This window comes from Streptopelia decaocto, assembly GCF_964273445.1.
Source record: "Streptopelia decaocto genome assembly, chromosome: 5".
NCBI classification, from domain to species: Eukaryota; Metazoa; Chordata; class Aves; order Columbiformes; family Columbidae; genus Streptopelia; species Streptopelia decaocto.
In genome coordinates, this window is record NC_138659.1 from 72,055,804 (window position 1) to 72,069,092 (window position 13,289).

The 13,289-nt window shown below is 49.9% G+C and overlaps 1 protein-coding gene across 2 annotated transcripts in view; it reads left to right on the top strand.

Moving 5' to 3' along the window:
* Nucleotides 1-12,829, top strand: part of JAKMIP3 (Janus kinase and microtubule interacting protein 3) — a 47,265-nt gene extending 34,436 nt beyond the window's left edge. Inside the window, exons 11-22 of one of the 2 annotated variants that reach the window (XM_082053822.1) lie at nucleotides 1,338-1,466; nucleotides 2,869-2,997; nucleotides 4,101-4,184; nucleotides 4,655-4,717; nucleotides 5,069-5,167; nucleotides 6,063-6,161; nucleotides 6,251-6,310; nucleotides 7,940-8,005; nucleotides 8,739-8,807; nucleotides 8,884-8,961; nucleotides 12,120-12,323; nucleotides 12,661-12,829. In XM_082053822.1, coding sequence (XP_081909948.1) covers nucleotides 1,338-1,466; nucleotides 2,869-2,997; nucleotides 4,101-4,184; nucleotides 4,655-4,717; nucleotides 5,069-5,167; nucleotides 6,063-6,161; nucleotides 6,251-6,310; nucleotides 7,940-8,005; nucleotides 8,739-8,807; nucleotides 8,884-8,961; nucleotides 12,120-12,323; nucleotides 12,661-12,735 — 1,155 coding nt within the window. In that variant the 3' untranslated portion in view covers nucleotides 12,736-12,829. Of the gene's footprint in view, nucleotides 1-1,337; nucleotides 1,467-2,868; nucleotides 2,998-4,100; nucleotides 4,185-4,654; nucleotides 4,718-5,068; nucleotides 5,168-6,062; nucleotides 6,162-6,250; nucleotides 6,311-7,939; nucleotides 8,006-8,329; nucleotides 8,354-8,738; nucleotides 8,808-8,883; nucleotides 8,962-12,119; nucleotides 12,324-12,660 lie in introns of those variants that run through there. The other variant, XM_082053823.1, reaches the window with a different exon arrangement.
* The last annotated feature ends 460 nt before the right edge of the window (nucleotides 12,830-13,289 follow it).

Genomic DNA, 13,289 nt, shown 5'->3' on the forward strand with positions numbered 1-13,289 from the left:
AAGGGGAATTGGGGTTTGTCTCCTTCAAAAGTTATCCACTGCAAATTTCTTTAAAAAAAGCCCAGATCTAGAAATGATTTTGTACATCAACAATTAGAACATCTTTAAAAACAGTGTTTGAAATGTCATCTTTGACTTTCAAGCATTTGACAGTAAATCTTCTTTTTACCAGCACTACCTCACTCTTTTAAACAGAGAGCAGATTTAAGCAGAAAAATAAATTTCTCCACATTGTAAAAAACATTGCTGTGGTGACCAGCTTCACATTTTCAAGCAGAGTATTTCTTGAAAATGTAACTTTGCGTGTGACAGTCCTGGTAGCGACAGGAGGGACGTGGTGCTGGTGACGATGCGCTAACAGAGACATTTGAATGCGTGTCCCACCTCCCGGGGGGTGAACGCACAGGACAGTAAAAGGGGTGATGTGCTTGGCCAGAGAAACTGGAGGAAAATACGTTAAAGCAAGGCAAGGGCTTTGGGCTGCACAGCGTCACACCTGATGACGAACGGCGATTCCCGATGTGGAGAGGTTCAGGTGTCACTGGAGCGCTGCCGCAGGGCAGACAGCTTTGCCAGTGCGTGTGAAGAGCCACGTGCTTTTCCAAAAACCAACAGAGTGAGAATTACCAATAATCTGGGACTCAGGTTCCTCCAAAGGTACACATGTTCAAACCCTACAGAGGCGCGGGGCTTTGCCATGTGTCCAAACATGTTGCCGTCCCCGCAATGCCGCAGGGTGGCATGGCCGATGACACCACTGGTGGCATGGTCAGTGGCATCTATGGCATCGCTGCCGCAGGGTGGCATGGCTGATGGCATCACTGGCATCGCGGCCACAGGGTGGCACGGCCAATGGCATCACTGCCGCAGGGTGGCATGGCCGATGGCATCGCTGCCGCAGGGTGGCACAGCCAATGGCATCGCTGCTGCAGGGTGGCATGACCAATGGCACCACTGGTGGCACAGCTGATGGCACCGCTGGCATCGCTGCCGCAGGGTGGCACGGCCGATGGCATCACTGGTGGCATGGCCGATGGCACCGCTGGCATCGCTGCCGCAGGGTGGCACGGCCGATGACATCTATGGCATCGCTGCCGCAGGGTGGCACGGCCGATGGCATCTATGGCATCGCTGCCGCAGGGTGGCATGGCCGATGACATCTATGGCATCACTGCCGCAGGGTGGCATGGCCGATGACATCTATGGCATCGCTGCCGCAGGGTGGCATGGCTGATGACATCTATGGCATCGCTGCCACAGGGTGGCACGGCCGATGGCACCTCTGGCATTGCCGCCGCGGGTGCCGGCCGCGCTCGCTGACCCCTTGTCTCTGCCAGAAGCCGGTTGTGGAGACGTTTTTCGGCTATGACGAAGAAGCTTCCTTGGAGTCTGATGGTTCCTCCATCTCGTACCAAACTGACCGGACAGACCAAACCCCTTGCACTCCTGAGGATGACCTGGAAGAGGTATTCATGAAAAATACCTGTTATTTTGTTTTGAAACCTCACTACTGATTTTTAATTAAATTCCTGGTCTGTCACCTCTGACCAGAAAATTTAAAACTTATGTTAAATTTCATACTGGGGAAAATCTCTGGATTTCAAGTCTTCAATAATTTCACAACTTTTAACTAAGTTGGAAATATTCTATGCTAAGAATGTTGGATTTATAATGAGTGTATAGGTCTAAAAAGACTATGGAGTTGGACAACCCCGGGAAGATCTATTCACACAGAGATTTCGGGCAGGTTTGCACACGTGCAGTTTGGTTCAGGTGCCTCTGTGTGTTGCCGTGACCCCGGCAGAGCGTGGCCCTGGGTGTCACGTTGTGTTCTGGGAGGGAACGGCGCGGTCACGCGGCACCGGCTCCTCGCCGGGTGTCGGGACTGGGACTGTCCAGGGGCTCTGAATGCCGAGTGCACGGGGGAGCCGCTAATACAAATCAACGCGATTATTCCCTGTAAATGTGTTCCCGAGTGTGTGTCAGGTCTCTGAACCATTACATGGTTCTGGCTTTAACAAGAATCCTGTAATAAACAAAAAATTGCTCGTAAAGACTTGCAGCCTTTTCGTAGTTTGCTCCTGTTTGACCTGTTCCATGGGTTGTAATTAGATCTGTTAGAAGGGAAGCTGGAGGATTCCGCTCTCCATCGTTAAAGATCCGTGGCTGGTTACCAGGTGCGTGCTGCTCTGCAGGAAGTCTGAAAGTGGTTTTATACATATGAACCTATCTATTTTTCATTCCTATCTTGAGGTTTTTCCCTGTTCAGGCAGTACGGAGTTTATGCATGCAACCAGCAGTATCATTTCATTTCATGTCGAATGGACTGTTCCGATCAGCCCGGCGTGGAAGCGTTCAGTGCTGGATATAGTCAGGAGAGTGAAGATGAAGGGCTCTTTTCATGTCCATGTCACCATTTCTACAAGTATTAACTCTAGATTAGTGTATTAATAATGGAGTGAGACTGTCAGGTTTGGCTTATTCTCCAGATTCAAACCCTTTTGTTGTTTGAAGAATGTTGTATTTTCACCTTTAAATGTGATGACTTTGCCTGTTACCGCAATAAAGGGCGATTCAGTCATTAGTGTGTTATACGGATGGCAAGTTTTTATCTTTCCAGGGTGGGGAGAATCATCCCTTTTTTTTCTATGTTGAATTTTCTTGAAGTAAGTGTGTGAAAGAGATGTTTGAAGAACAAAAGACAATTAGTCTGAGAGCACATAAACAAGTTCCATAGTGCTGCGCTTCTCAAAGTGCACTTTGAAAGTCATAATCTTGGCACATTTTAGAGAAAGCAAATGTAATTTTTTATACTTTCATTGCAGAAAAAAACCAACTGGTGTGATGCATATTTGTGTTTAATTGCAGGGCATGGCCAAGGAAGAGACAGAACTGCGTTTTCGGCAGCTGACGATGGAGTACCAGGCTCTGCAACGAGCTTACGCCCTATTGCAAGAACAGGTCGGAGGAACGTTGGATGCAGAGCGAGAAGTTAAGGTCTAAATGGCTTATATTACGTGGCAATAAAGGAGCGTGGTTGTGCGGGGTTTCCGATTGCACGTGCCCAGGTGGTGTTTGGGCTGGGGCTCCTGGTGTCCCCGTCCCCGGGAAGGGCGCTGGGCTGGGACCCGCCGTCCTACCGTTCAGTCTGTGCGCCTGGGATCGGCCTAATGGAGATTCCAGAGGGAATTTGTATGGGAAACCCTTACAATTCATTATTTCTCTACAAAAATCCAGGACAGATAGCCTTAAGTATATAATGCTTGGTATTTAATTCCTTTTGCATTCTGTGAGATTACATGATTCCTCATGAAATGTTTAGAAGGCTTAAGCTGAGTTTCTCTTTCGTAATTAAATTGCTAAGTGGCCTGTTATTCTACCTGCCTGCCTCACACGGCCCATGTGGCCTCAAACATGGCATAAGATGTGACATTTACTCTAAGTATGCCGTATACTACAAGGAGTTGGCAGGACTTGTGCAGGGAATGCAGGGGCAAATACAGTAAATAAAGGGACAAATTCTGTTCCAGTAAACAGGTGTAGGAAGGTGGTGGTATATATTTAAATAAGTGTGAAGCTACAGGTATGGTAGAAGATTGCACACAGTGCAGTAGGACCTAAGACAGGGTACTGAATGTGTATGGAGGAGCGCAGTTTGCCGGTTTGTAACGTTACATACGTAGAGTCTGTTCTGAGCTTTTTAACTCTTCAAAAATGCAAAGGAATCGGGTGTGCCCAGAATTGTGCCCTGATCACTTTCCTTTGTGTCCGTGGAGCGGTGACTGTGCGTCACTCGGGCTTTTCCCAGCCCCTTTTCTGCCACAGCGGCCCCAGGAGCCCCTGACCCGTTGCTGTCCTGCCGTTCAGCTCGCGGGATGCTGCTGGTGTTAATCTGGACCTACATCTCAAAATTACCACCGTTTCTTACAGTCTTCTTTTTGCAATTAGTGCCTAATGTTGTGTATTGTTCAGCCAAAGAACTTTAACACTTATTCGTTAAAAGTATTTGATGTTTTGCGTACTTTGCGTACCCGCGTTAGCTCCTGTCTGTTAGAGAAAGTCTGATGTGTTGTGTTTCCCGTCTCCCTGCTCTCCCACAGACGCGCGAGCAGCTGCAGGCAGAAATCCACCGCTCCCAGGCGCAGATAGAAGACCTGGAGAAGGCCCTTGCCGAGCAGGGGCAGGTAAAGCCGCGGCAGAGCCGCCCTGGCCCGGGAAGCCCTCGCGTCCCGTCCCCGCCGCGCTGCTGGTCAGCCGTGCCCATAGACAGCGGCTGAGCTCCTGGCTTTTATGTATCCAGCAAACAAAGACATTGGTTTCCAAATCAGATTTGTTTTGCCTAGTGTTTGAAAATATGTAATTTTTATTCAGTATAATTGCAATTTAATAGTAACTACGTAGCTAGAAATATCCCCTTTTAATGCAAACCTATCTTATATCCTAAAGGGTTTTCTCAATCATTGTAGTGCTTCTATTCCATTTGTATACAACAAACTGTTAAAACAAGACTGCGTGAGCTTTCATAACAGAGGAAATAATGGAATTACAATTTCATATGCAATAGTATCCTGTCCCTCCTTAGATGTGTGATTTAATGGAATACTTGCTGCTGTGTTTGTGCTTCACCTACAATATTGGTCATTTCTTTTTCAAGGACATGAAGTGGATTGAGGAGAAGCAAGCGTTGTACCGAAGAAACCAAGAGCTGGTAGAGAAGGTGCTCAGTGTTTCTGTCTGTATTATCCAAATAATATATGTAGCTTAAGGAATGCAGAAAGTGCAGTATATTAATCTGTATCCCACAGACCTACTGGAAATAATTCACATATAATAAGATCCTTGTAAACCTGCCAGAACAAGCGTTTTTCTGGCGTTCCCTCCTGCCCCATGAAGCGTGGCGGTGCTGTGGGGATGTGGCTGTGGGGAAGAGCCCGCGTTCCCCGCACTGGTGCCACTGTCCCCACTGCTGTCCCGGGCGGGCTGGGACCACCGGTGCTCGCCCAGGCCCCCTTCGCCCCGGCACGGCCAGCGCGGCAGAGCCTGGGCTAGCGTGCTGCTTTGTTTGCAGATAAAGCAGATGGAAGCCGAGGAAGCTCGCTTGAGACATGACGTGCAGGACGCGAAGGATCAGAACGAGCTCCTGGAGTTCAGGATCCTGGAGCTGGAGGTGAGCACGTGCTGCAGGGCCAGCGCCGCCCCGGCTGGGCAGCGCCGGGGGCACCGCGGCTGGGAGCCCCCGCCCTCACCGTGACACCCACACTGCACGGAGGAGACCACGGGGTTTGGGGCAAAGTGCTAATCAGAGAGGAGAACAGACCAACACCCAGGGGTCAGTGGTGGTATCTGGACAGGTTGTTCTGGCGGACTTACTGCTTAAGTGATTTTAAAATCCAGGAGGTTGGCTCATGATGTAGGTACACGATTCACTATACTCCATCCGTTCTGAACATGCAGAGAGATAAAACCAGAGCAGATCACATATGGGAAGGCAAAAAGAAACAGGAACTTTTTTCTCATCGCCATGTTCCATCTCTCGCTAAACCTGCAGAGCAGGAACCGCGGCGCCTGGACCGCTCTGCCGGCTCCACCGAGCCGTCTGTGTTCTGTATCCTCACCTGGATGAACAGAATCCGTACGCTCTTGGAAACGGTTTTCCAAATTCTCAAAGAGACATTAACAAAGCAACCACTTACAAGAAAAAATTAAATGCTATTCATATTACGCTAGCTACAAGTGTTTAGTTTTGTTCAAACATATTACGTAGTCAAAATAATAGGTAAGTGGTCATGATGGGCGCCCAATGAAGACGCGTGGTGGGACAATGCCAGTGCTGTCAGTCTGTACGTCTGCCCTGCTTTGCAGTGAGCTGGGGTCGTCCCCAGCAGCACCGTCCCCTGGTCCCAGCTGTGCCGGTGGCCGTGGGCTCAGGGTGGCTGTGCTCTGCTCCCCAAACAAAGCCCCCCTGCGGCAGCTTGGCTGTCAGACTGGCCGCTTCCAAACCATACCCATCGAGTTCCTGGTGAGCTGCGCTGTGACATCCCAAGCACTTGCTGTCATTTCAGGAGAGAGAACGACGCTCGCCTGCCATCAACCTGCACCACGGCCCGTTCCCCGAGGGGAAGAGCCCTCTCCAGGTGTACTGCGAGGCAGAAGGTGTCACCGTAAGGGATTCTCCTTTCCCGCACTCCTTCCCGTAAACGAGCCCAGCCGCTCTCTTCTGACTCCTGGTTCTCCATTTCTCTCTTGTTAGGACATAGTAGTAGCAGAGCTGATGAAAAAATTGGACATTTTAGGGGATAACGCCGTAAGTGTATGTTCCTTTAATAAATTGTGCATGCTTTGGTGAATATTTGTCCTCGTGTGAAGCGAGCAGAGCCTTCTTGGTTTGGTGCTGCGCAGCCCGTGCTGCCCGTGCTGCCCGTACTGCCCGTGCTGCCCGTGCTGCCCGTGCTCAGAGCCGGCGCTGCCTGTGCTGCCCGTGCTCAGAGCCGGCGCTGCCCGTGCTGCCCGTGCTCAGAGCCGTCGCTGCCCGTGCTGCCCGTGCTGCCCGTGCTCAGAGCCAGCGCTGCCTGTGCTGCCCGTGCTGCCCGTGCTCAGAGCCGGCGCTGCCTGTGCTGCCCGTGCTCAGAGCCGGCGCTGCCCGTGCTGCCCGTGCTCAGAGCCGGCGCTGCCCATGCTGCCCGTGCTGCCCGTGCTCAGAGCCGGCGCTGCCGGCAAAGCCTCCGCCGGCTTTGGAGGATCTGTTACAGCTCCTGGCCAGCGCCGTGCGGGACCTTGCTGCCACTTCATTGCTTTTAAAGTTTCAATTATTTGGAAAATATTTTGAAACTTTGGTTTGGGTTTGGTTTGTTTCCTGGTCACTGTTCACACATGGCTTGTTTATTTCCTTACTCCGCACTTGCTTTGCTTTGCTTTTGCGTTTTGGCAGCTGTGTATTTTAATTTTGTCTAATGACCCATACGCCTTTGATAGTCACCAGGATAGTAAACAAAAACAGTCACAACAGCAGCATGAAAGAATCACAATAGAAGAAATGTACGTATATGGAAGATATATATGCCCTTGTACATCTGCACATTGTGCCCCACACAGTCAAGCCAGGAGTTAGAGGAGGAGCTGAAACACGTTGAAGCCATTAATAATCTTCACCGTTGCTGCAGTTACGATGTTAACACTGGCAGAAGTGTGAGGAATCCTACAATCTTTTGTATGCAAAGAATAAAAAGAAAAGATACACATAAGCTTAATCGCTTAAGAGCTGGGACTGACCCTACTAATGTGTAGAAAGATAATACCCATTCATCTATTAATCCCTGTACTAATGTTGTCTTCGGTGAAATGATTAATGTCAGGTTAGTCCCAGGCAGGGTCCCAAGCAGGCGACTGGAGAGAAACAGGAGCAGAGGAAGCGACAGCTTTTCTCACAGTTTCTAGTCTCTAGAGTGTTATTTCAGTACCTCAGTTTTTTAGGAAAGCAACAAGACATGGATTGAATAGCTAATATCTTAACCAATGTTTTCCAAACTCATCACTTGGCTGCGCAAAATAAGGTTTGTGTATTAACCTACGGTGCGTCTAATGAACTTAAGGCCTGGAGACTGCATCTCTTTTCTCAATAGCACATTGCGCTGAGCTTGATCTTGTCTTGTGTTACTGTATGTTTATCCCCTGATAGGTGAAAATAGATACAGAGTCACCTTTTTTTTGGTAAATGTGAGAATTTTAGAAGAATTAGCTATATGTATTATAATAATTCAGCATGAATAGTTACTATTGTTTTTACAACAATGTTACATTATGATACTAGTTTTCTTTGCCTTAGTTTATTTTTCCTTAAACATACTTAATTTGATATTTATTTAATACAGCAGTGGCCCAAGTAGTGGATTAATAACCAGACACTGGGATTTGTTGTAATTTTACTCTGTTTTTGGTGCAGAATCTGACCAACGAAGAGCAAGTGGTTGTGATACAAGCAAGGACAGTTCTCACGTTGGCCGAAAAGGTAACAACAACTGCGGCGCTCCTCAGTAAACGCGTCGCGAAAGCGTCCGACCCCCTCAGAACAGCTCACTTGAAGCCACGGTGATGTAAATGATACCTTAATCACCAAGTGCTGTTATGCTTTATGTGGAATTACGCTAGTTTTTGTCATATTAAAGGCAACATTAAGGCAATACAGGCACATGTTGCTTATTTTAAAATGTTAATAAGCAAAATGGTGTTAGAAGGTAAATGGCTAGGCTTTGAAATAATGCCCTTTTCCCATCACCAGTACATAGAAAAGAAAAAATGTGATAATATAGTTAATTTTTCCTCTTTTATTTAGTGACTGTACCGAAGTACTTGCAGCGTGTGCCGTGCAGCGTGTGCCGTGCAGCGTGTGCAGTGCAGCGTGTGCAGTGCAGCGTGCGCTGTGCAGCGTGAGCTGTTCAGCATGTGCCGTGCAGCATGTACTGTTCAGCGTGTGCAGTGGAGCATGCGCTCTGCAGCGTGTGCAGTGCAGCGTGTGCTGTTCAGCATGTGCAGTGCAGCATGTGCTGTGCAGCATGTGCTGTGCAGCGTGCGCTGTGCAGCGTGTGCCGTGCAGCGTGAGCTGTTCAGCGTGTGCAGTGCAGTGTGTGCTGGCAGCCCGTGTGCAGTGCAGTGTGTGCCGCGCAGTGTGTGCTGTTCAGCATGTGCTGGCAGCCCGTGTGCTCGCCGCTCCTCAGGCTCACTTTGCTCTGCTTTGTGCGCAGTGGCTCCAGCAGATCGAGGTGACAGAGTCCGCGCTGCAGCAGAAGATGCTGGACCTGGAGAACGAGAAGGTACGGAGGGGGCGGGAGGGGGCCGGGGGCGGCCGAGCCGGGCGCCGCGCACCCACCGCCTCTGCCGTGTCCGCAGGAGCTGTTCAGCAAGCAGAAGGGCTACCTGGACGAGGAGCTGGACTTCAGGAAGCAGTCCCTGGACCAGGCGCACAAGGTGAGCAGAGCCGCTCTGGGCTGGTGTCCTGACTGCCTTCCCGGGGCTGGTATTGATATGTGAGGTCTGTTCCCTATAGAGAAACCCTCTGCTCTGGGCAGTGCTGCTCGTGGAGTGACCCCAGCACTAACAGGCTGAATTCTAACAAATCCCCTATACCATGCGATAATGGTGAGCTCCTTACGGACAGAGTTCCTTGTGTTTGGGTGATCCTTGCAGGATTAGGACCTGAACATTAACTTAACACAAGTTTTAATTTGTAGAGGTTTCGGTAAATGGCTGATAAGAAAATGATGTTTTCCTTTCCTTCCAAAATAGAGATTTTAGCCTAGACATTTCCTTAGGTCTTAGATTGCAGCCTCTGTAACCAAAAGCTGCAGATATTCTGTGATTCTGTGAAGTTGAAATGAAACCGCTTTTAGGTCGGGTTCATCTTTAGCTGATCCTAAGCCATTTAAACCATCTCTTCAGTCATCAGCGGTCTTGTTACCTTCAGTTAGGAAAAAGGTCAATATATGCTCATGAAACACATAAATGCATAAACTTTCATATTGATTTATCTCATTCTTTCAGTTCCATTTAAATCTTACACTTTCTGGGAAGCCATGAGTATTTATGCCTCTTTTTCTGGATACCTATGATCTGTATCTCAAACCATTTGAGGGAGCTTTTACTCAGCACGGTTTCTGTCCTTTGAGGATGATTTTTAAGACTGATTTTGCCAAATGCTGAGCTCTATTTGAGCCAGCCTGTGCCCAGTGGAAACCCTGGGAAGCGCCCAAGGCCTGGCTTACCTGCAGTCTCAGCCCTAAGGCCAGATCATCCCCTGCAGCCTTGGGCTGCTCTGAGCAGCAGTTTGGGGGATTCATGTCCCCAGATCAGCCCCAAGAGGGACGATCCTCGGGCACTGGGTGAGCTCTGAAACAGATTGGTAAATCTGAAACGGATCCATAAATCTGAATAGGCGGAAACTTGCAATAGCAGCAGAGTGGAGCCTTGGCCATCGTCCCTCAGCATCCCTGTGGCTCCGGGCCAGCCGCTCGCCCTCCTCCGGGAGGTGGATCCCCAGGTCCAGGGTCCCAAATTTACCAAAGGGCCAACAGCAACAAGCTCCTTGGCGCTGCCTCTCGTGGAGAAGGAACGAGCATAACGGATGTATTGCATTCAGCCATGCATTGCATGGGTTGTTTGCATTGTCCCGTGTTCTTCAACGGCATCAGTGACTGTCCCCAGGCAGAGCCATGGGCTCTGCTCCCGGCACAAATGCAGCCTGAAAGCAGCAAGAAAGTTTTGTTCTGCCCCAAAATTCAAGTGGCAAAAGCTCTTTAGATTTGTGTAATTTGTTTCCCTTCCATGTCTCCTTTGTGCCCTTTGGGACAAGGAGCCACTAATCTTCCCCCGCTACCTACAGCCAACACGATTACCAGCTGGAACCGCTAAGCTTTTTGCACGGTTTTCACTCCCTCTGGTTGCTGGCGGGGGATTCAGCTCACACGGAGACTCCAGACACTGCTGCTGCTCTGCAGACCCTGCATTTCCCCACGCTCCTCGTGCCCCACGACCAGTGTAACCAGAGAGGGGTGACGGGTGTCTAATGGAGGCTTGGGGCCAACAGAAACCCGCGTTTCAAATAACAGCATTTTATTGAGACACAATAAGCAAGGACATTGGCATTATTTCTAAAGTGCAAGCAGAATCTTCTTCTGAGATCTGACGTGATCCTCCCCACATGGTTGCTCTCTTTTGGTTACCATCAGTTTCCGTAACTCCCGCCATGATGTTAGTGTTGTAAATGCTTGTGTTCTTCTGTCCTGACTCTGCTGACACAGTAGGAAAACACTGCCACCAGACTCAGGTGGAAAACCTTGATGATTTTGAGTTGACCTGAATTATCACAACAGACATCTATGGCATTTTCAGACAGCCCGTCTAGAAGTTCAAGCTGCACTCTTGCAGTTGTGTTCTGAGACACAGAGCTCTGCGGGGTTCCAACCACACCACTGCAGCAGTGATGTTCTGCTGAGACACAGAGATCTGCAGGGTTCCAACCACACCACTGCAGCAGTGATGTTCTGCTGAGACACAGAGCTCTGCAGGGTTCCAACCACACCACTGCTGCAGTGATGTTCTGCTGAGACACAGAGCTCTGCAGGGTTCCAACCACACCACTGCTGCAGTGATGTTCTGCTGAGACACAGAGCTCTGCAGGGTTCCAACCACACCACTGCAGCAGTGATGTTCTGCTGAGACACAGAGCTCTGCAGGGTTCCAACCACACCACTGCAGCAGTGATGTTCTCCTGAAACACAGAGCTCTGCAAGATGCCACCAGCTTTTGAAAGGGTGTGTAAAGATGCCATCAGTTGCTGCTTTGTATCTGGCTCTATATCAAACTTGCTGAAAAAGATTTTGTCGTGTTGTTGGCTTGCATGAAGAAATAACATTCATCTTGGACTTTAAGCAGGAGACACTGTCTGGCCAGGTCACCTGCCCCAGGAGGGTACCCTGCTGGGTCCCCCGTGGGGAAGCGTTGCCAGTCCATGTCCCACACACTCTGTATCTCAGTAAATCTGGAGGGTGCATCCGTCACCATGAGACTGCAGAACAGGGCCCAGCTACCAGATCTGTTTCTCTTGAGCATAAAGCCTCTTAGAGCTGGCAGCTCTGCCGGAGGATGTGCTGGAAATGCCTTCACATGGGCATTTTAACCTCGTTGCTACGAGGCGCTGTAAGCACTCAACAGGAGTATAAAGTGGTGCCGTATCCTCTCCTGCTGCTGACACAACAGCCGGGAAAGGTGAATGGAGAGACTGAACGTTACATTTAAAAATATCTGTGACTCACAGAATAAGTCTCTTATGAACCTCTTTCCCTTTTCCCTTTTTCCTTTCCTTTTTGGTTTCTTTTTGCCTTTTCTCCCCGTGGCCATGTCCCGTCTCCAGAAAGGAGAAGCTGCCGGGGGTGTATTTTTGGGAGCCCGCAGGTCACGTAGCCTGCGGTGGTTGATCGGCTGAGCTCCCTGCTCCATCCGCCCGGGATGCCCAGCGCGGCCGCTGCCGCTCTCCTGCCCGTCCCGGGGGAGGATTTTCAGTGCCTCACAAAATCCTCATCCGACCGGAGACAAGGTCCAGCTGACAGCCTTATATTGTCTTTGATTAGCAAATTCTGGAATTAGAAGCCATGCTCTATGATGCCCTGCAGCAAGAAGCTGGAGCCAAAATTTCCGAACTTCTTTCAGAAGAGGAGAAAGAGAAGCTGAAGAGCGCCGTAGAGCAATGGAAGCGGCAGGTGATGAGCGAGCTGCGGGAGAGGGACGCCCAGATCCTGCGCGAGCGGATGGAGCTCATTCAGCACGCACAGCAGGTGGGTGCTGCACGGGATCGCTGGGACGCTCCCTCGGATGGGACCGCGGTGACCCCGGGAGCACCGGCCTCTGCTCATAGAGCTGGCCCAGGAGTGGCTGGTCCTGCGGCCAGGATTGCGGTGGCCTTGGATAATCCCTGCAAACAGGGCCTCTTGGTTTTCATGAATTTGTCGTGCATAGTGACATTCACGGAAGATTCATTTACAGTTTAAAACCCTTTTTTTTTTCTTTTAGAAGCACAAGCACATACAATTTGTATCTCCAAAAATAATGCATCTTCTGGGTACATCTGTATTTGGTTGGTTAATAAATATTTTTTTATTTGAAATCTGACAGAGAATTAAAGAGCTAGAAGAAAGAATTGAAGGCCAAAAAAGACAAATAAAAGAGTTAGAGGAAAAGGTAAGGTAATGCAGATGAAACAGTGTTTGTATGTGCACATGACCATCTATTCATTTCACCTTGGCTAAGAAAACAACCTTTTAAGAAGTTTGTGGTTGTTAGTGCAGTGAGCTAACACGAGAAACCATCTTGCATTTGTATTAGTCCCTCTGAGAAGGAAAGGTTACCAGCTGAAATAGAGTCTTTTCTTCTGTTGTCCTTCAGTAGAGTCCTAATCGCAGGACTTGCAAGGCCGTGGGCGCCACGTGCCCGGGCAGGGAGGCTGGAGAGCTGCGGGCGGCACCGGGAGGGCTCGATGGGGAGAGGATTTGGGGTCTCTCCTCCTCCCGCCCGCAGCGCCTGCACGTGCAGTGGTGCAGACCTGCGCCCCGAGGGAACCACGGGTCCCTCTCCTCTCCTCTCCTCTCCTCTCCTCTCCTCTCCTCTCCTCTCCTCTCCTCTCCTCTCCTCTCCTCTCCTCTCCTCTCCTCTCCTCTCCTCTCCTCTCCTCTCCTCTCCTCTCCTCTCCTCTCCTCTCCTCTCCTCTCCTCTCCTCTCCTCGCCCGCAGCCACAGTCGCTGCCA